Genomic DNA, 23,244 nt, shown 5'->3' with positions numbered 1-23,244 from the left:
AGTCTACCTAACACGAATGAACATAGCTGTATGACTTACCTTAAGGCTTATAAAATAGAAAATTATTTCTATTAACTCGAAGTTCAATTTAAGTCACAGCGTTCAAAGTGGCAAATATTGACGAGAAATTATCCTACATGGAATAAAATCACTATACAATTGTTTCTTCATTCTTTATTAGCCGGTGAGCTATTTTGTCCTTGAAAAATTATCTCTATCGTTTTAGAAATTATCGTTTTTATTAATCGTATTAAAGCTATTATCATATCAGCTTTGAACATATTATTTACTGGAAAGAATAGAAACTGAAAGTCCACTTTCCGCTGTTTCCGGGAAATTTCCCTAAATCTGAAACAATGGACAATTGAGAGGCGTGACGTAACTTTGAATGCTAATCAAGCACAAAGCGAACTATGTTGTCAGCAAGCGAAACTGGTAGTGAAAGTACCTCACCATACCTCAAAAAAATGCCGCCAGAATTGGAAAAAGAAATTCCAAAGGAGAGCGATATTACGAATAACTTTAAGGCGTTGAAGGATGTCCAGCTTCCGATAGATATCCTGCTCCTGACTGTGAAAGACATCGAGTTTCGAAGCTGTTACTTCAATCTAGGAAATGTCTTTCGAAGCTACGAGAGAGGCCTCGGTCATGTGTATTTCGGAGAGATGGGTGAAGTCGGAGATACGAAACTGAAAGTCGCTTTAATTAAATGTTCAGAGGGAGCATCAAACCCGGGAGGAGCACTAATCACAGTAAAGAATACTGTGGTGAAATTACGACCCAAAGCTGTGTTTTGTGTCGGTTGTTGTGGAGCATTGCATCGGGACAAGACCAAGCTAGGAGATGTTATCGTTTCCGCAAAGCTGACTACTTACGCAGACAAAAAAGTGACGAATCAGGGAGTTTATCCGCATGGCTTCTCTGTGCCAGTTAGTAGGGACATCTCTGGCTTGATAAATTACGCTGGTCATGGCTGGAGTGCCCCTTTAAAGAATCAAGAAGAAAGAGGATCAGTGAAAGTTCATAGCGATGGAGAGTTTTTGAGCGGACCAGAAGAGATTGACTCCGAAGAAAGAAGGGGCGAACTCGTAAAGCTCTACCCCAACGCAATCGCAGTCGAAATGGATGGCCAAGGTGAGATTGATAGGTTGTTTTTCGTCAGCAGAGCGCTAAGAAGTAAGCGTTAATACAGAGTTTGATCATCCAGGGTTGCTTAGTTTGACGAAACAGTTCAACGTTAAAGCTCCGTTTGTCTGCTGAGAGCTCATTTTCGCGTGTTTAAGATAGTGCTCGCTGACCACGATAGTCTCAGTGATCAACAGCTGCAAGTCAATCGATCATCGATCACGCTATCATGTTTACTTTCACTTTCCTCGCTTCATCGACTATTTCAGCGAATTCCTCTCGTATTGCGGCCTCAGTCTCTTGGTTATAACTAAGAAGGAATAATTTTGTTCAGTTTGATATCTAAGTCTGTTCGGAATCAATTCCAGTGTGTATACCTGGGCTTTACCCGAAAGCGTTCAATAATGATGTTTTTTTCCATTGTCACGACTCTTCTTAAAATAACAGTGTGTTACGATTCAGTAAGTTCTAAGTGACCGAAAACGTAATAGAATCAGGATAATTATACTTAATTACATTCAAAAGAGGAATGAAGAGGTTAGACTATACAAACACGATACGGAAGCCTGATCAATCTGGTACTAATTTTTCTAGTGTCGCAAGGATTACACGCACATGTAACATAATGAAAATCACAATCTGTCAAAGTGCTGTCCTCTTAAAGCTACGGCCCGTGACATCTCAAGCCTAAGCCGAGTCAAGTTACAATTCAATAAATTCGGTGAAGCTGAGAGAATTATTTTTTCACATCCGCTAATTACACAACAGTGATCATAAACTTCAATGTGCCCTTCCACAGGTGTGTTCAGTGCAGCTCAGGACCTGAAGATGGAGTGGGTGGTAATCAAAGGCGTTTCTGGCTATGTAGACGGCACGGCCTCTCTGACTGAGGACTGGAAGCCTTTTGCCAGTGTCATGGCAGCTTCTGTTGTCAAAAACATCCTTCGTGTGCCAGATGTGTTTGAAGGATGGGCGCATTACCCGAGCAGCGATATGGAGAGAGCACCAAATGAAGGTTAAGGGAATATAACTGTTAACTCTAAGGTTTAAGCCTACTTTACTTTTTCACAAAACCAACGTTGAGTTTAACCGTTTTGCTGGACTGAGATGGTTCCACCCCGGTTTTTTCCACTACGACCTAATTTTTTCGCGACAACCAGCCCTTTTATTTGGATTGAAAAATACCAATTTGACAAACATTTAATGTATCTAGTTATTGAAATGTCCGTTGTTTCTCGCAAAAGTATATGGGGTGCCGGTATAGGACAATATTATATAGCATCAAATATTTGCGGTAAATGAAATAGATATGGCTATGATGAATATTAAATATATGTATGGCATTGTTTCATATATTTGGGGCTAATTACATATATATTCATCCAATTACAAATATATTTGGGGTATACGGCAAATACCTATGCCCTTTTTCATTCATATGTATACGGTTACTGTGCCCGCTATCAAACTAGGTCAGCGGTGATACTATTAGCGGCAAATCTGCGATCGAGTGCATGTTGTGAAGATGGAGAACTCCTCATTCCCTCCATCCACTTCTCAAAGCTGAGATAGTATTGTGCATCAGATTATTGAACATCCTGATTTTAAGGAAGCATTGAAAGTACAACGTTCACTGGGTGAAGGTTCATCCAGATCTTCTACAGTCCAAATTACATCAGTTCAACCTCAGTGCAAACAGGACAACCTCTACAAGCACAGGGACACTCATAAGTACAGGAGCTAAATATTTCACCGAAATAATTCAAGTTCCCCTCCTCGGCACGCATTAAGAACGACCTGGGGGCCCGCTACATGTGGAAGTAGCTGCAAGAGCGACAGTGCTAGCAAGTTGTGTTATCTAGATGGCCACATGATCTGAATCTTTTTCCCGAGGGAAGGCAAAGGGGGATTTGCAACGGCAGGGCCACGCAATCAGCTGATTTACTTTCGAGAAGAATTGGTCCGCTTAAGAGTGATTTATTATGAGTTGGTGAGCGCCTTTGACACAAAGATCGAATCTCTGGGAAAGATTACCTGTGAACCCAAGTAAGTGAAACTGATAACTTATATTTAGCTTGACATTCCTACTTTGTATTTGTCTTCTTTCTCCTTTGAGTGATATTGCAAACGAAAAACCGGGAAATAAACAATGTAAATAAGATCTACTAGACAAGTGTCTATTGTTATTGCAAAATTTATTGAAATCAATACAACAGTTTTGCATGAAAAATAGTACAAAGTCACCTTGTTTTTTTATCATTTTATTCAAATTCACATAAGATCTTGTGCAATAATAATATGTGTGAGGGGCAGGGTGTTTTCTCCCCAACCTTGGGACTTTGATCAGATGCCTGAAGATATTTTACTTTGATAGGTGCATAACATTTAATATGTGCCCCTAGAGGTGCTAAGTGCCAGTAATTGTCTGATTTGTACCCCACCTACTCAAATGTGTAAGTTTGTTGGTTCAAAAGAAGTCCATGATGAAATTATTTTTATTCCCATTTTTTTCATCATTTCTGCCCAGAGTTAAAATAATGATGGGCATAGATGCATAATTTGTTGAGCTGTTCCTCACACCAGATCAGGAATTAGATGGAGAGATGATAAGTGGGCCATTTTCACAGAGAACTGTGTGGTTGCTACCTTGTGAAAGTCTTAACTCTAAAGCAGAGTTTGATGTAAACTGATATACTGTATTTTCAACAGGCATAGACACTCCAGAATCTTCAGTACCTTCATGTGGTAAAAGGAAAAGTATTAATGATCTGAACAAATCTTCCCTTCACATGAGGTTGATTACCTGAAAGCAGTACTGGTTACAAACAACACTATAGATGAAGCTGTAGCAAGTGTTTTGGATGATAAGGTCCTAATGCCATACCAGTTTTTGAAGGTAAGGTGATGGATGAATTGTTTCAACTGATGATATAAATGGTTATCTCCTTTGAGTAAATACCAATTTAAAAAAAGGATGTTGGTCTGAAGGCCTCAAGTCTGTGCGATTCATGATCACACAAGAAGTAGTAATTGGGTAGAAATTACTAAAATTACAAGAACATTAACATGGCTATTCTCAAAAAGCTTGCTTCAAGTGAATTAACTCCAATTGAAAGAACTTTATTTCTTAACTAGGGTGTAGAATTGCAGAATATCAAATTATCAGATGGTAATATTGACTTAAATGATATCAGAATCTCATATCAAACCACTAAGTTATCAAATTGTCATGATGTTATCAAAACATCAAAGCCTCAGACACTTTTTTTGATCCCAAACCTTTTAACTCCTGGGATCTGATTGTTAATTCTACCCCCTCTTTCTGCTACACATTTCCTTGTAAATTGTGTTAGGTTAAGATAACAGCTTCTACCTGATTAGTTTGAATATTCTCATTACCTTTTTGCTGGATAATGTAAGGATATTATGAGGCAAAGTTTCATGTTAATCACTTCTGGGAGTTATCCCTTTACACCCTAACATCAATATTTATATTCTCCACACTGTTCTCTGTACATTTACTAAATGTGCTGACAAGGAGAATGTGTCTAACAATCAAGGGTTTCTTTACTGAGTTAGTGATCATTTCCTTTATTCTCATGACATTAATGTGTGATTCAGAAGTGATATTATCAGGAGAAATTAGATGCTAGTCACTCTTAGGGGTTATAGGGTTGAAGGGTTAAAAGACATTTTGATAGAGTGCTCACTGTTGAATAATTAGATAAATTTTAGTCGGCTATTTAGGTGATGTCAACTAAAATAGTAAAAGCCCACCAAACCAAAGGTCAAGCAAAATAGGGGGCTCCTCTAATCAATGAACAAACATATTTACACGAGAAAGAAGGCAGAAACAGGGCATTTTGCCTTATTGTTTCTCCCTGGAAGAAACAAACTGTTTTCATGTGATTTCAAATTTATGTGAAGTTAACTTAGTTGACATTATCTATTCAACACTGAGACTAAAAGCATTCTATTATCAAATAGGTATCTGATAATTTAATAATATCATAATATATGAAAACATCAAAGCCCAAGACACTTGAAATATCATGATCTCAGACCCTCTAAGAAAAAAATATTAGGAAAAGGGTTTGATAATATATGTATGATATTTTGATATTCTGCAATACCACACCTCTCTAACTCCATTTCGTGATGTTTAAAGTCAAGACCAAAGCCATTAAGCCTGTAGCCTACAGCTTACTCCATTCTTGTGATGGGTTTGTTGGCATGTCTTCACTAGTGGTGGAGTATATCTCCACTGGGTCAGTTTGTAAAGCTAAAGAAAAGGTTTCTGTTCAAGATTTGTATGATGTTGAACTGAGAACAAAGTAAGTTTTTAATTGATAGTAATTAGTGAATTATATAGAGTGAATGTCATGTATTTGTGAGATAATTTCTAATTATTTAGTGTATGAGATTTAGTTATTAACTATTACAGTAACTATAATACAGAATCATATGAACTGAAGTGCAAGTATGGCTTGATACTGTTGTCCATCCCTTGATCCTGCTGTGGGGAAGAATTGGAAAGGGAACATTGAAATGGCGTATCTAATTGTGTTCATGCAGTAAATTGCACATATAATTAGTTGTTAATTGCACAAAGCAATACTGACAGCTTTTTGGGAAATATTTATAATGATTGATGGAAAGTGTAGTATAAGGAGAAGTTTCATGTTGATCACTTCCGAGAGTTGAAGGGTTAAAAGACATTTTGATAAAGTGCTCTTAGTCTCATTGTTGAATAGTTAGTTGAGTCTGTTAAATCTTAAAAATACCAGTTAATGATCAGAGAAAAAAGAAATTCCACATGAATATTTTTGTTCTATGCAAGACTGGCATGCATTCCACAGTGCATTCATTTTAATAACTTCCCCAGCAAAAAATCAACAGCAAAGGGAAAACCTAAATGTAAAAAGATTGCACATTTTGTTTACTTGGGATATTTTTTGCGGTATTCTAGATCATTGTCAAAGAAAATATGTACCTAACTAGTGAAGGAAGAGACACACTGGACAAAAAGCTAGTGCCTCATGGGCTAACAAAGACAATTTGATTGACTGCATAATTAATCTCAATAAAATGGTGAGTTTTATTTTGTTCCCATTTTTCTTATATTGAACACAGGGGGCTGTACCCCTGGCTTTTAACTAAAATCAAGCTCGTCTTTTCCTTTCTGGGCATCATTTAAACAGTGCTGCTTGATTTAAGGGTAGGGCTGACTGCTTATGATTCCACTTTGGTCTTCAGCATTGAGTCATTAACAGCAAAGACTATTCAAACCATCTTCAAAATACCAGTTCAGCATTTTTTTTCAAATTCAGCACAAAATTATCATGATAAATATTGCCCTCACTTTACAGCCCCTTCCCCTGGGCTGTAACAGTTCCAAGAGGATTGCAGGAAAGTAGCTAATACTAAAAGTGTATTTTTTATTCTTTCATTTAGATGAGTGCACTAGAAAACCTATTGTCAGCACACTGGTGGAATTTGTAACTGGCAGCTCATACCTAAAAAATGACTCCAGACTATGGCTGTTATTGAGTGGCGATTCTACTCTACCACTTTTTCAGGCAGATAGTTGTTTTAACAAGATCATTATCCCTGTAGCTCATGCATCATATGCTTGAGGCATTTAGAAAAGCACTGATTACAAACTTGCAATGTGTTGGAGTAGGATATGGGAAATTTTACCTCATTTTTTCCAGTGTTAAGGCTTATCTTTAAAAGTGTTGTGTTCTTTTTTTATTCAGATTAATGCATTTGGAAATTAATTCTACTGTTTTCAAATTTTACAGAAAATTAAGAATTGTGGGTTTCAAATCAGATTACACAGCTTTAAGCAGTTATGTTACAGAAATGGAGAAATCCAACTGTTATCTGTCAACCTTAATAACACATGAATATCATCTAGTCAAAGTCGTGAAAACACATTGACCTTTGTAGAAATTAGACAAAACAGTTGAACAATATATTGTTTGAGAATACTGTTCAATTTTTGGGAGTAAATTCTGTGGTACAATTAATTTGTTACAAAGTTGAAAAAAAGCAGATTATTAGATCCTGAATAATAAATCCATGTTTACATTTGAGTTTGAACAGTTAGTTGGGTGTAGTTATGTTGTAACCAACTGTAGTTACCTTGCAAGGCACTGAAGCACAATTCAAAACTTTTGAATAAAATTAAAGAGATGAAGGTTTCAACAAGCATGCTGAAAGATTGAGGGGATCAAATGTTGCAAAAATTCCTCAAAATCATCAATCATTTTCCCCACCAATTTCTTAAAATAACAAGATTAGTATCATCACTAAGCAAATCTTTAGCAGGCTCAATAGCCATATATATATTTTTTAAAGCAATAAAGTATCACCAATGACTGACCCAACTTGATAGCGGGCACAATAACCTTATATATTTGTAAGCAATGACCTATACTTAATTTTGCAATGCCTTAGATATATCTGAATGAAAAAGGAATAAGTATTTGCTGTATACTGTAAATATATTTGTAATTGAATGAATGTATGTAAATTATGTGATTAGCCCCAAACATATGAAACAATGCCATATATATATTCAAGATAGCCATATATATTTCATTAACTGTAAATATTTTTTTGCTATATAATACTGTCCTATATGGCACCCCATAATATGTGCACCCCATTAAAGTCTCACCTTTAATTGTAATAATTCTTTTGTTTCAGTCCAAATACCTGTTATTAATAATGGAGCAATCGCAAGAGGGAACAGTCCAAATGATATATTGGGGTCTTTTCTGCACTCACTCACTAACTGGTGAATCAGACTAGGTATTATAACTTCATATGTACTCAACACTTCAATTTTAATTCCTTAGGAAAACCTTCCCAATAGGTACCTACAAATATTTTAGTGTCCCAAATTTAAAACAATAATTATTAGCATGATGTTTGCTTTCTGTTTTCTTTTTGTTCCCTTTATGTTGACTTTTTATTACTAACACAATTTTAAATTATGGTTACTTTTATTGCCTTATAGGGGGAGGGAACATAAGAATATTATAGAGCCTTATAGGGGAATCATCATAAGAATATTACAGAGCCTTATGGGGAAGGATCATGAGAATATTACAGAGCCTTATGGGGGAGGATCATAAGAATATTACAGAGCCTTATGGGGAAGGATCATAAGCATATTACAGAGCCTTATGGGGGAGGATCATAAGAATATTACAGAGCCTTATGGGGAAGGATCATAAGCATATTACAGGGCCTTATGGGGGAGGATCATAATAATATTTCAGAGCCTTATGGGGAAGGATCATAATAATATTACAGAGCCTTATGGGGGAGGATCATAATAATATTTCAGAGCCCTATGGGGGAGGATCATAAGAATATTACAGAACCTTATGGGGGATGATCATAATAATATTACAGAGCTTTTAGGGGTGATGAGGTGAATTTTATCATGGCACCAACAAAATCTTCCAAGAGTTCTCTCCCCCCCTATTGGTAGGTTTGTTTGGTTTGCTAATACCTTGGGGATTATTAATCCACGCGGTATTAACGAACTCTTTTCATTCAACTAATCTATTCATGTTTTCTCGTCACCATATTCCCACCAATGGCATAGCTCCATTTTCTGCATATCAACCCACACATAACCCACCATTCCTCCAATCACTCTGAAGAAAGGCTAACGCTCGGTTAACTCTTTATGGTGGCCAATTTACGTTTTCAACTCAATTGTTAACACTAAATTACCTGTTGTACTCTCACACCGATGCAGCATCACAGTTTCTTTAGAAACTTACCCCCTGTGTACATAAACTTTGATATTTCTGATAACTATTGATAATTGCCACGAAAATTATCTGCATTGTAAATTTTCAGATCAGTTACAAAGGACGAGAAATTCACTACAGATCCCGTGGAAGAGTGCACTCCTTGAAAGAACTCTGGGTGTTTGATGCCACTGCCTGGGACTTAGAGAGTGGAATAAGCACGGAGGCTCGTCATTACCCGAACAGTCACGAGGCTGTGCAACATGCTGTGGAAAAACTCAAAGAAAGACTAAGGATTAAAGGACTGCTACCTGAGTAGTGAAACGACGCACGCGTTCATTTCGAACAGAATCAATACTTGTCTCCCTCTCCCTTGTAAGTGTCGTGAACTTTGTCATGAACAGCTGAAAAGACGTAACTTGTCGAGTCGTGACATTTCATTTATTTGCGATTTTTTTTCCGTCGAGTGTTGCGAAAGGCCTATCGATATAAAATTTAGTCGATGAGAGTTTTTAAGCAAAAGGTTCCTGAAAAGTTACCATGACGACAACGGCTTGTGGCAGCCAGGCGTTCATAGCAAAAATTTTGGAGTTGTGATCAGTTAGAATCTGATGATGTATCTTATTTTGTATTTCCCTGAACAGCCCCGGCTGAGGAACGATTATGATAATGATGATGATAATCATCATCATTGTTAATATTTATCAGATGTAATGTTGTTATCATTATTATCATTATCGTTATTATATACAAAAATTAAATTTTGGTGGAATTAAACATGGAAGTTATGTTCCACAAGAAGTCATTCGTTATTTTTTGAGAACACTACGTGTACAATCGTCCACATATTTAACATATAGGGTTTTACTGACGGTCTCAGCAATTTGCAAAGTATATTGTAAAAGCAACAGAATATAATCTCTCGGCAAAAGGTATTATTACTGAAGCAAAAGCAGCCCGACCTCCTAATCAGTTTTGGAGAAAAAGCAGTTTATCGCAGTGTATATATACAATGTTTTCCATAATCAGTTACCAACAAATCACCATTGAAACAAATTGTCATACTCCAGGGTGTTTGGATTTCTTGACCAAAGGATGACAGAAATGTTCCATCCTGTGTAAACATTTGCAGTCTTTTATTGCCACTGTCACAGACGATCAGATTATCGAAAGCATCAACAACAAGACTTCTAGGATACATGAGTTGTCCTTTACCAGACCCCTCGCTGCCAATGTTAAAAAGAAACTTTCCTTCCCCATCGAACACCTTGACATGATGAATCTCCCAGTAAGATACAAAACACTTGTCACGATGATAAAAAACACAACTGGGAACAGCGTTGCAATCGGGGGCACTTAAGGATTGTAGCAACTTCGCACCGTCTGAAGAAAGGACCTTGATTTCACGGTCACCTTCATCGCACACGATCACGTGACCATCGCGATCAGTTTTAACAAACAAACTTCCGGGATCAATCACGTGTGCGCTGAACTTTTCGATAAACTGACCATCATTAGTGATAAGAGACATTTTTTCTCGAAAACAAATCGCCATGAATGACAATCATGTCACTACTTCGTAAAAATGCCACTGACCACGGAGGACCAATCTTCACAGTGTTTTCAGTTTGTGGTCCTGCTACACCCTTCCTCGTCATCAGGTAATTCAAGTCGGTGTCAAACACCTGAAATCGTTTTTTATCGAATTCTGCCACGGTAATATTTCCTGTTTTTTCATTCTTTGCTATACTCGCTGGTCCCTTTAACTTTCCTCTCGTTTTTCCACGTGAACCACATGACGTCACTACTTTGTACTGATGTGGCTTCACATGAACTCTCCAGTCAACGGCCATCCATTAATCTCGATGTCAATTTGGTATGGACCAACGCTCCTTGGATTGTAATGTTCTGTATAAATACCATCCTTCTCATCTATGATGTGCACTTCCTCTGCTCCTGACATTGATTCAACAAAGACTGTAACTTGTCCTTGCTCGCTATAAAACTGTTTTCCTTCTGAATCTTTAGTAATGACAGTGAATTCAGCTTGGGCGCCCAAATCGGCTTTATTCAAACCCTTTCCTTGAGCTACTGATCGTGAATGATCACTTACAACTATTTGATCCAAAGACTGCTGAATCATTTCTCTCAAAGCCGTCATGTTTGTGGTATCTACAACGTAACTGATATCATCTGGTGTGTAGACTTTCATTTCCTGGCAGCGGCTTAAAAGCTCTTTACAGGGGGTGAATACAACATTTTCGTCCTCCAGAATTTCCACAGCATTGTCTCTTTGAAAGATACCTTCGCTTCGTTCAACCGACTTCCTCAATTCCGAAGCGAATGTTTGCAGTTTTTCAAGTCGTGCTAAATGATTTTTTTCCTGTTTTTCGTCAATTTCAGTCAACTTTACCTTTACCACATTTTCGTGATCTCTCAGAACTTGAATAAGCCCTTCTACATTTAAAATGACCTTCTTTTTGGCAGCAGCTGTCCTTGATTTGCTCTTCTCCCTCAGCTCCATTTGTTTTCGAATTTTTCTCTCGACAGCAACAATTTCAGCCTTGGCTTCGAACAGGATCTTTTCCAAAGACCTCTTTCGTTCTTCAGCAGCTTGCTGTATGCCAGCCTTCGTGTGATTATCATGAAGTCTTTGACCACAAATGCGACAGATGCAAACCTTGCATTTTCGACAATAATATACACACTCTTCGTCCACGTGATATCTGCACATGGTTAATAAGCTCTTCGACTGTGTTTTTTCAAGGATAATACCTAAAAAAGCAAGATGAATTAATTTATAAACAGAATGGGGGTATAGATTTCTTATTTTGGAAGCTTTGGGAGCTTTCAAGCTTCGTAGGCATCCGATCGTGTATTTTGTTACATAAAACAGATTTCCAAATTTTCATACTCAGATCAGTCCGAAGGGACCCAATTGGTATATCGCCTCTATTAAAAGAAATTCAATCTACTTCCTTAGCTGGTGCCAAGGCGTCCAACTTTTTCATGATCTCGTCCAGCTGATCTTAAATGTTGTCCTCGTCCTTCTTCCACTCACTAAGTAGTTCCATGTAGTGATCTTCAACTTCAGGATCCATGCACTCGTTTCTAAGATCGTCAATTGCAGCTTTATAAGAAACACCTCCTAGTCTGACCAGAGTATCCCACCAGTCACACCAGTAGTCATTGAACTTCACGTCATCAACAGAAGCATTCTCAGCGTGACCGTACACAGTGTTCCTAAAATACTTAACTCGGGCGATGTCTGCTTCCCTGCTGAGGTCTGTTACGGCTGGCATTGCGTCCCAACCGGTCAGCGGAGCAGTAAAGCCGCACAGGTTTCGTAGCAGAATCATCAATAAAGTAGTATCGAATGAATGTTTTGATACTGAGTTAGGGATGGCAGGGAAAAGCTTCCCCCATTGTGTTGGATTGATAATCCTCCTTGCTCTGAGAGATTGTAAGGTGGGTTTGTTTGCCGCCAAAACTGTGTATAGATTTTCTGGTGGATGGAGAGAGTTCAATGTGTCTCGAAGAGCTTGGGTTCCAATATCAACCAGCAGACGGCACAACTTGGCATAGTTTGTTGTCTCTTTAGTGGATGAAGCAGTCGGAGTAGCACTGGCCATGACAAGTGTCTGTTAAAGAACTAAATATTTATCATTCATGAACCAACAGAATGATAGTAATTGTCTTGCAAACCCTCGAGTCATGATTACACACAATGTCTTGTCACACATGATGGCTCCAAAAAATACCCCGTGGAGGTAAACATTGCTGATCTTTTAGCGACAAAACTTCCCCTTTTTTTTTTTCTTACGGGCAAATTAAGAATAATTATTTATGCCAAGCCATTGCCACCCGAGGGAGTAATCAAATATGCAACTTCATGATAATAACTCACAGTTTAACAAAACACTTGCTTGCATAACTTTGACCTCTAATTTCAACTAATTGTTAAATACATTTGTTTCCAGGCTGGTCCCTTAAAGAGAAAACTTCAAAATAAATAGGTTTCTTTGTTGAATAGTTTGTTTTCATTCGGGTTTGAAAAAGTGACTGACAAATTTTCAAATTTAGAATCGATCTCTGCATGTTTGAATCTAAATGGATGAATGACTTCCATAATTTTGTGGGTTTGTGAGTCAGAGGTATTTTTCGGGATAATCACGATATTTTAACAGGGAACTGGCTGAAATCTTATCACTTTGCTGAGGTGGCCTGGAGTGGTATGGTGGCGATGAATAATTACTTGCACCCGATGATTAAAGGCCCTTACTTTTACATTTGAATTTTTCAAGTAAAATTTAACACTACACAGACTGTCTCAAGCGGCATTGACTATTCACCGTGTACAAGAGAATATCAATAGTTTATAATCTCTTTCCGTATATGATCAACAACACACTTACTGAATGGATGGAGCGTAAATGAACAAGACAAACTCAGTGATGAAAAGCAAAATGAAATGCTTGGCGCAATCAGTTAACTTTTGTCGTTTGCAGGAATTTCGATGAAATCCATTGAAAAGATCTGAAACTATTTCATGAAACACCTAATCAAAATGAGCACGGGTGACTGATCAGCTTGTGTTTGAGCGAGAAATTTTGCTTCGGACGACATATCAAATTGTCTCTATCATTAGGGAAAGACATATTATATCGAATACTGATTCAAACGTACAATAAACATCTATTTGTATCGAGTCATGAGTAACAAACCTCTAGTCGCGGATTCGTCTGAGAGAGTCCCAGCGAAGCAACAGCAAACGTCACCAAGCAGAAAGTTGATACACAGGGTACCCAAACTCACATAGGAGTGTGAATCACAGCTGCATATCAAAATTGTGAGGGTTCATGGGAACTTTCGGCATAGAGGAAATAAATACCACAACAACAATGGATGTTTTTTTTATTCTGTGCTCTATGACCTAAAGTAGTTTTAAAAGTCATACTAATTTTTTAAAGGAATTATCGTTTGTTATTAATCTTTACTGAAGCTTTTATTTCATCAGCTTTGCCGCGGGCGACAAAATAGTGACGAATCAGGGAGTTTATCCGCGTAGCTTCTATGTGCCAGTTAGTGGCGACATCTCCGGCTTAAATTAAATAATTTCTTTTCGTCAGCGGAGCACTACTAAGTAAATAAGCGGTGATATACGGCTTAATTACTCAAGATTGCGCGGTTTGCCGAAACATTTCAGCGCCAGCGCTCCTAGCGCTTTCTGAGGGCTTATTGTCGTGTGTGTCAAGATTAAGATAGCGCTCGCTGACCACAGCTACAGGTCGTTCGATCAGCAATCTTGCCACAACATTTCCATTTTTTTTCGCAAATGACATGGCTTTTTCAGCGATTTTCTTCGCATCACGGTTTCACTCGCTTGTTTTTTTATAAATAAAAGAAGGAAATTATTCTGGCCAGTTTTATTCAAGTTGGTTTTAGAATAAATTCGAATGTGTATATTCTTGGATTTCCCACAAAACTTAACACGGTTTGGAATCCGTGAGAAGAAGTACTCCGCCAACATGATCAATCTGCCTGCAATTTCTTTTGTACAATAGATGCAAGAGATGCTACATGTACATGTATCCCGAGGGGCTGTAGCGTGACCAAAATCACAATTTTTCAAACTTCTGTTCTTTTAAAACAACTGCACGTGATATCTCAAGCCTGAGGTCGAATCACAATTCAATGAATTCAGTGAAGCGGCAAGAATAACGTTTAACGCGTGTTACTTGCACAATTTTTAAAAGAAACTTTTATGTCCCTACAGGTGTGTTTAGTGCAGCGCAGGACCTGAAGATGGAGTGGGTTGTCGTCCCTAATGAAATGAGTTTACTTTCCCTTGTCAACTTTGGCTAATTTTCATTACTGCACAGGTCCTGGGTATGAGTAACAGCCGAAACTCTTACGGCGTGACATAACGAAATTGTTCATCCAGCAGAGTAGAAAGCGATTTGTTCGTGATTTTTCCTCTGAGATTACAGGTTAGTTTCATACCTTTTTTATGTAAAGAGCGTTTTGATCGACATAATTTGTCAGCCACTTTTTCTTCAGATAGTGATGTCAAACTAGATTTTGGAATTGTTACGAGTCTTACAAAAAGTTGTATTTTCGAATGCCCAGTGAATAATGGTCATGAGTGACCCATTATAAATAACCGGAGAAAAACTTCTCAGCATTTACTGTAGGCATCAAAAGAGCAAGTTTTTAAATGCCTGATCGATCTCAGGTCTGAAACAGATAGTCATGCATAATTTCATCCTTATACTTATACGTTCATTACGCTTCGTACTGGAGACCTCCGTAACTCAATATTAATTAACTTCTTTTCAAATTTCCAGTGGTGATTTCTAGCTTAGTTGCATTCAGTACACTTCCGATCAGCTCTGTTACCGGCGTTATAACGCACTCGGGAAAACACGGCGATAAAGCACAGAGTGTACTTGTGCCCTCAAGAATATTGTTCATCAGCAGAGTTGAGAATTTAAATTTTTTGGGACGATAGGGAAAGAAATGCAAGTTACAGCAAATTATTTCCTCTTTCCCCAGAAAACAAAATTTACATCTTTGCTTTCAGTTTCCAACTGCAACTGGATTATCTTTCACATGAACTGTGACACGTTTTCTCTAGTATGGGGATTACTTATTAAGAATAATGTTGTTCGTGTAGTGTGATCGTCCGGGTGAGTGTAGTTCTGAAAAGAACTGTTGTTGGTGACTGACGTTTCGACTATCTGTGCGATAGTCATCTTCAGAGTCAAGTGAGGAGTAGTTGTCAGTCGATGATGTTATAAAGTCTGGTCTGTTGAACGTGATTGGTCTGTTTAGCCGTGATGTGATTGGCTGGAAGACTCGTGTAGAGTTTGTTAACAGTCATTGGTCGGTTTCGATCCGTCTGTTGTTTGTCGGTCTGTTTGTCGGTTTGTTCACGTCGTTAATGAGTCGTTTGTAAGGTGCTGGTAATTGTTGACATCTGTTGAGAGGCGTCTGTTCTAAGTTAGTGAACCAGCTTTCCAGAGTCAGTCGTTGAAAATAGTTTGTACTGTAGGTTAAGCATTTAGCAGAGTCCCAGTCGATTCTGTGATTAGTTTGTCGGTGATGTTCAGAAATGTGATTGTTTACATCGCCATTTCTAGTTGCTCGTTTGTGTTCAGTTAGTCCTCACTTGACTCTGAAGATGACTATCGCAGAAACGTCGAAACGTCGAAACGTCAGTCACCAACAACAGTTCTTTTCAGAACTACACTCACCCGGACGATCACACTACACGAACTACTTATACTCCTGGGTTCAAACCATTTAAGAATAATGTTGTGAATAAATATGTTAAGACAGGACTCGCTCATGGCCAGTGCTGCACCAACTGCTTCATCCACAAAGGAAACAACAAACTATGCCAGGTTGTGCCGTCTGCTGGTTGATATTGCAACCCAAGCTCTTCGAGATACGTTTGATGCCATCCATGCACCAGGAAATTTACACTCAGTTTTGGCGGCAAAGAAGCCCACCTTACAATCTCTTAAACAGAAGAAGGTTATCAATCACATACAATGGGGGAAACTTTACCCTGCCATCCTTACCTCAGTGTCTTCTCGTGACTTTGACACAACTTTGCTGATGGTTCTGTTACGGAACCTATGCGGCTTAACTGCTCCGCTGACCGGCTGGGACGCATTGCCTGCCGTAACAGACCTTAGCAAGGAAGCAGACATTGCCCGAGTTAAGTATTTTAGGAACACTGTGTACGGTCACGCTGAGAAAGCTTCTGTTGATGACGTGAAGTTCAATGACTACTGGCGTGACATCAGGGACACTCTGGTCAGACTGGGAGGTTTTACTTATGAAGCTGCCATTGACAATCTTAGAAACGAGTGCATGGACCCTGAAGTTGAAGATCACTTCATGGAATTACTGAGTCAATGGAAAAAGGACGAGAACAACATTAAAGATCAGCTGGACGTAATTACGAAAAATCTTGAAGTCCTGAAGTCAAAAGATGAAGGTAAGATACATAAGTAATTTGTAAATTATCATGGATGAAAAGGTTGAAAGCCTATCATTTTTTAATATGTTCGGTAAGAGAGGAGTTTTTCATTGCTACAAAAAGGAGTCAGGCCCGCCCTTTGACCTTCCCGACTAATACTTTTGACGGACTAGCACTCAGTTGTAGGTGAAATGACATAACAGCCCCACCCTTACCCCATACTTTTTGGATATGAATGACAAATGTGATGCTTTTCTGTAATGATAAAAATGAGGATGCAACATTAATATTTACAACCATTGGGGATTTAAGTGAAATAGTTCTTTCACTGAAGGACACAAAAGAAGAAATGTTCAGTTAAGGAGTCGACCATCAGATAAATATTTCAGATTTTTTTCCTTTGAGTGATAGGAGACTTTTAGCTGGGCCGTGAAAGAACAGTTTCACGTGGAGAAAATGATAATAACTAAAATAAAATTTAAATGTTGGGGATTTCGTATAGGTTTTTATCGTAAGACGGAAGGGGGTGGTGCCCACGGTCTGTATTACACCCAGGGGCTTGTTCCATCGGTCATAAAGCGCTACAGCTTATGAATGTTTACAGGAGTGTTCATAGTTTCCAGCCATGCTCTCTTCCTGATGGTTAATACATTTTTCGTACCAGATCAAGCTCCTTTTGGAAATCGAGTGGACAGAGAAAACCATGGGAGCTTGAATTCTATTCTGGGGATATTGACTGGATATGCCGATCTGCATAGTGGCCAGGTACGTGCATATCCGTCGCTGAAGCGTCTTATCAGCCATATCCATATCTTATTGAAAGTTTTCCATAGTTTAGACATGTATTATATCTCGGTATAACAAAGTCTGATGTACGTAAATTGTAATTAGTTTCTATTATTTGGAATAATTCAGAGATGTACTTTTGAGATAGTCCATTTTTGACGTTGAACATTTACACCATTAGGTCTTGCAATCTTCTATTACGCAATGTTGGTAATCCTGCTTTCTTTGATAGATTTTCGTATGTTGATACTCTTTCCTTGAAAACTCCGCTCTCCGTCCCTTTTCCTGTATCCTCTCCAGTTTCCGCTGAACAGATGCTCTAAAGAATAGTTTAGCTTCGGGAGAATTACCGCTTTAAACAGATGTAACTTCGTCTTTTCGGGAACTAGGTGCTTCATTCTCGAGAGGACAACAATTTTGCAATTTGCTTTCTGACAGACTTGTTTAATGTGTGCACCAAAGCTAAGTTTATTATCTATAAGGACTCCTACTGATAGTGTTAAGGAACTCCAATTCAATTTCTTCATTGTTAATGAAAATCTGCGCCTCTTGTGTATTCCTTGCTTTTGAGGCTAGACACAGTGTCTGGAATTTGTCTTTGTTTGCCGGCAGGGAATTATTTTTATACCAGTCGCATACAATCTGAGCCTCGTTGTTTGATTTTTACTTTAGGGATTGTTTTTTAATTAATTTTTTTAAAATTTAAATTTACTTCTTTCATCCTAAGCTCACATTTAAAGGACGAGGAATTTACTACAACTCCCACGCAAGGTTTCACTCTTTAAGAAAACCTTGGGTTTACGACGCCGAAGCCCGTGACATAGAGAGTGGTATCAGCTGTGAGGAACGTGGTTATCATGTCAGGTACGATGCTGAGCAGAATGCTGTGGAGAAACTCAAGGGAATACTCAAGAGCGAAGGGCTCCTTTACGAGTCGTGATTTGGCATGCATGTTTCTCTGCAAAGTGTAGATCAATTCGAAGCTTCAACATCCCCCCAGCAACCCACTGGCATTTGACCGTCGCCCGTGCCCAGGGTTGGGCAATTTGAACCTTGCTTGGCTGGGGCGGGGATTTTGAACCAGAAGTGTTAAGTCTTTCCAGCAAAACAAACCAGTCTTTAAAAGTTCAGATACCGTGGGTTTGCCCGAGGGAGGACGTTGAAGCTTCGATTTGATCGACGCATAAGGAAACGCAAAACGCATGAACGACTTGGGGCCAAACTAGGCAAAAACTCGTAAGAAGCTTAAAGGAAAGACTTAATATAGACTTAGTACTATTTACATCTTATTTAATAAGGCTTAGCATTAATAGTTGCAAGGTTTTCAGTAGATATACAAACATTTGTTACATTTTACTTAGGTAAGAAAAAAATTATTCAACGAACTCGCAGAACAGGTTGAAAAAGCTGCAAAGATGACATCCATCTCTCCCTACCCGTTCACTATGATTAACTCGACGATCTTTCATGCTTCAGTACTTGACTTTCCAATCCTGTCTGTCCTTAATGTTGCCGCAATGACTTATTTCCTACTTTTTAGCCATTTCTTTCTCAATCGTTTGATTGTGTTGTTCTGTTGTTTCCTCCGAGTTTGCTTTTTTCTGTCCAATGTGTTTTATTTTGTTTGCTTGTTTTGTTTTGTTTTTTTAACAGATTTGATTTTTTTACGGTTTTTAGATTTGATTTGATTTTTTGTGTGTAATTTGGTCTCTTTGTTGTCTCATATATTTGTTTTAAATTTTACCATTGTTTTTTTTATTGGATTTTCATAATTCTTTTGTTTCTTTGCCGTGTTAATTTTTTCTGTTGTTTCTTCAGCCATTATTTTTTTTTAATCTTTCAATGTATTTTGCTTTTAATTTACTTGTGCCCTGAGCACAAGGCTTTTTTCTTTTTGTTTTCTTGTTCTTTGGTTTTTTGTTGTTGTTGTTGTTCGTTTGTTTCTGAGCTTTTTTTATTTAGAATTTTGGTCATTTCTTTGTTTATATTGCTTTAGGATTATTTCAATTTTTTGTGGGTTACCTGTTTCAAATTTGCAACTCAAGGTAAGTGCAATGGGTTGTTAATTTGAAGCATGGTGTCACAATATGACAGCGTACAGGCTTCTGTTCGCTTTAAGTCCTCATTTTAGCTCGTAGGAGGTCAACGAACAATACTTCATAGGAGAAAAAGTCGCTGCTGGAATTTTCAGTATGTTGGTGGTTAGAGCCCGGATCAAATGAGGTCACGTCACTGAAGCAACCAAATATTTTTTGAAATTGATGATCAAATTATGGAAAAGCGAGAAACGTTCTGGATGTCATCTTTGCAGCTTGGCTAATAAACGTAAAAGCTTATGTACAGAAATAGTGCTTTGTTAAAAGAATTGATATTATTTAATAAGATATGATGAAAACATTGGCGTTTTGACTTATGAAAAAGTGCAAAAATCCTTCTCTATATTAGCCAAATATCATCTCTGCAGCTCGTCTTGAAACAACAAGCTTTCATATGAAATAAATTCACGTACATTTCGAGTTGATGCATGTTTAAACTAACTGTGTCTGATAAAAAAATAATAAAAATGACTTCAAAGTAACGAAGCAGTCTCAAATCTGTTTCAGCACATACTGAGCTCCAACTTTACAACTAAACTCAAAAAATTACAAGCCTATGTGCAGCAACAGAGCTGTCCTGAAATAACTAATTAAATAATATAATTAACATTCAGAAAGTTTGTTCATCGTACTATGTTTAACATAGAAAACTTATTTTTGTTGAATAATTTGTGAAATACTCAACTTAAGTTGTTCATCAAAGCTTTGGATAAACAACCGAATATACTAAAGATAATTGGCTGTGAACTCAAAATGTCCCTGGTTTAGTTACACGAATAAAACATAAAACTTTCGAAAATAGAAAATAGGTTTCAGAATGTCAAAAATAATTTGCTGTATATCGGTAAATTAATATATAGTTATAAAAGCAATAAAAAAAGGAAAAGAATATAATGAATTTAAAAGTTAGAGATGTTTGGTGACAAAATCTGACATACCAGGAAACAAATGGTAGAAGAAAAAATGAAGAGTAGAGAAAGTTCAGCCTCCTAAGTACGTTTTCATTCAAATATATCTGTGGCATTTTTTGCTGTAAAAGTTTTAATTAGCCATAAATTATTTGATTGACCACGGTTTAACAACCTGCGATTTGTTCTTTGTTGTAATTATCCCCCCCCCTTCATTCCAGCATGTATTTTAGATATCTATACATTGATTACTATCCTGTTCTAAAAGTCTCACCTTGGATATCATTAAGGTACTTTTTGGACTTTGTCATAACAATCCTTTGCTTCATTTCTCTACTGCAAAAACATCAAACAAATTTAAGATTAAGATTCAAATTTAAGTTGTAGTTTAAATCAAGAGCGACAATCAGTCTTTTAATTCAATTTTTCATTTCTTTCATAACTTGGTTTTCTCGGAAATTGTACGACTTATAATTGGACGACTTCGTGTCGTCCAATTCGGTGGTAAGTAATCATGCTCGTCACTGTCGTCCGATTTTGTTATCACTCGTATGATTACAGACCGAATTGGATCCCACTCAGTCCTACTACAATTACTAATTGTACTGAATCGTCTCTGAATAACTTTGCGTATGAGATAATTGTGTTATTTGCTGGTCTAATTCTTCTTTATCTAAATTTTTACCAAAACGGATACAACGAATACTCACATACACTTAAGAAATGGGCGGAGGAAAAGAAGAGCGATCCAGGAACCTAAAAAGGAAAATAGTACATAGGCGTTCATAGATATGGAATTTCTCTTCGAGTATTGACTACTCACTGGCTCATGAGTGAGACAACAGAATACTGACGAGAAGGAGTGTATATCACATTTGTCTGCTTATATATATATCATTTAGATTACCCATTAAAGAAACATACCAAAAACTTAAGAATATTCTTCAATTTCTGGTGGATCTCTTTTCCGAGCCCATACTTGATAGCGCATTTTTCACTGCTTCCGCCATGAACGACAATAAAAAATTATGCGTACCCACGTAAGTGAGGATAAAAGCTTCACGGTATCTGCCAAAAGCAAAAGACATTCTATCGTTGGTAACTGTTGTGCAAACGGATTACATGTTGCAACATCCTTTAGGGCCTATCAAAAAAAAAAAAAAAGGAAAAACGTAGGGCGTGATTGGAAAGAGGCTAATGAGACACGAGGTTTGATAATTCATGATAGCATGAGAAAATCGAATTCAGTGATTGTTAATTATAATTATACATTCTTTTTGCACTTATTACTGAGTTTATATGATATTGATACTTACGAGATTAATTCTCTCACGGTCTGTTTGAATTCCTTCCTATTTTTGAAATGATCTTTCTTCGGAAGTTTATTTGTATCTATAAAGATGATATCTTTACCATCTGCCGTTCAAACTCCTGCAAAATAAATTGACCAGAAATTACATGTATTTACATCAAAACTGAGAGGCATCCAGCGCACAAGTCTAAGACCTGACTGACGTGTAATAACATCTTTTCATTTCATCCTTGATGCCATCAAAAATAAACTAAAAAAGCGAAAATAAGGCAAGTACAAATGAATGTTCTGGCCTTGGTTTTCAAAACTCAATATGAAACCATAAAGCTTTATTCAGTCTTGGGTATAAATAATTAATGAATCAGTACCCATATTGATTGGACTCTGGCACGTCACTGTCAAACAGGATCAAATAGGATCTCTTCCGTGACTTGGTCTTCCTCAGCTTCGGTAATATTACGCCGGAAAGCCCCAGGGGCTGTCCTGCGGGGCTGTCCTGTCCTGCCCCAGGCCGGAGCAAGAAAATTCTGGAGTGTAAGGGTGCATGTCAAATTTCTAACTCTGAAACTTCGTTCTTTAACGTAAACGAGTTTTTTTCTGAATTTGTCTCGATTGACTTTTAACTTACATCCAACATAGCAATACTAACACTACGTAAAAACACTTACAGTAGTTACCATACAAACAATGCATACTTACAGCACTACCCCTGTTCCTATTTATACTTATCAATACTCACGTTTATGACTACTTACAAAAATTTTTCTCTTAAACTAGCTTACAATACAAATTATATGATGCTTACCCTACTTGCATCACGAATTTTAAATCAATAAGGAGCTTACTCTATATACTAAAATAATAATATTTACATTGTACAAGATGAGGTTATACAATTTATGAGAGGTAGACTACAGCACAACAAAGACACAATGCAGATACTTCAGCTTGCTGACTTTATTTAGGTCATCAGCCCTCGTACTTTCCAAGCTACAATCATGTTATCCCGTTACTTTAGCTTACGAGAGAAAATAGATACAGTAACATTCATTTACACTATAGCAATACAAGGTTAAGTGCGCTCAGTCTTTTCTGTTGCGTCTCGAGAAGCGATTACTGAATCCTCGTGTGTATATTTGGAGTAAACGCGCAAGGTCTCATCCTTTCACATCAGGAAAATGTGAGAAGTTGGACTGTGTAAAGTGTGAGGTAATTTAAATGTGCCTTTCACCACATACTATGGCTTGGTCAA

At 37.6% G+C, this 23,244-nt stretch overlaps 2 protein-coding genes, 1 long non-coding RNA gene and 1 pseudogene across 4 annotated transcripts; 3 read left to right on the top strand and 1 right to left on the bottom strand.

Annotated features, from left to right (window-relative positions):
* Positions 1–388: 388 nt before the first annotated feature.
* LOC131791993 (death domain-containing ATP nucleosidase-like) lies at positions 389–9,149 on the top strand. Its single transcript, XM_059109353.2, has 4 exons — positions 389–1,134; positions 1,925–2,140; positions 7,840–7,944; positions 9,010–9,149. Exons 1-3 carry the CDS (start codon positions 414–416, stop codon positions 7,932–7,934), a joined length of 1,032 nt encoding a protein of 343 aa, XP_058965336.2. The 5' UTR covers positions 389–413; the 3' UTR covers positions 7,935–7,944; positions 9,010–9,149.
* Positions 2,158–7,833, top strand: LOC131791995 (uncharacterized). The gene is made up of 4 exons (XR_009340836.2): positions 2,158–3,171; positions 3,835–4,021; positions 6,095–6,216; positions 6,580–7,833. It is a non-coding gene; the product is annotated as an uncharacterized lncRNA (long non-coding RNA).
* A 403-nt stretch (positions 9,150–9,552) lies between the features above and the next one.
* Positions 9,553–13,629, bottom strand: LOC131791991 (tripartite motif-containing protein 3-like; annotated as a pseudogene).
* Positions 13,630–14,816: 1,187 nt separating this feature from the next.
* On the top strand, positions 14,817–20,321 carry LOC131792164 (uncharacterized). 2 transcript variants are annotated; one of them, XM_059109540.2, is made up of 4 exons: positions 14,817–14,890; positions 16,238–16,908; positions 17,555–17,655; positions 18,404–20,321. In XM_059109540.2, the coding sequence occupies exons 2-4, from the start codon at positions 16,251–16,253 to the stop codon at positions 18,614–18,616; spliced, it is 972 nt and encodes a 323-aa protein (XP_058965523.1). In that variant the 5' UTR covers positions 14,817–14,890; positions 16,238–16,250; the 3' UTR covers positions 18,617–20,321. The 2 variants fall into 2 exon arrangements, with proteins under 2 accessions (XP_058965523.1, XP_066025829.1); XM_066169732.1 differs by having other exon boundaries at positions 14,848–14,890; positions 16,242–16,908.
* Positions 20,322–23,244: the final 2,923 nt, after the last annotated feature.

Source organism: Pocillopora verrucosa, chromosome 7, assembly GCF_036669915.1.
Source record: "Pocillopora verrucosa isolate sample1 chromosome 7, ASM3666991v2, whole genome shotgun sequence".
NCBI lineage: Eukaryota > Metazoa > Cnidaria > Anthozoa > Scleractinia > Pocilloporidae > Pocillopora > Pocillopora verrucosa.
This window is presented reverse-complemented; position numbering and strand designations above follow the sequence as displayed.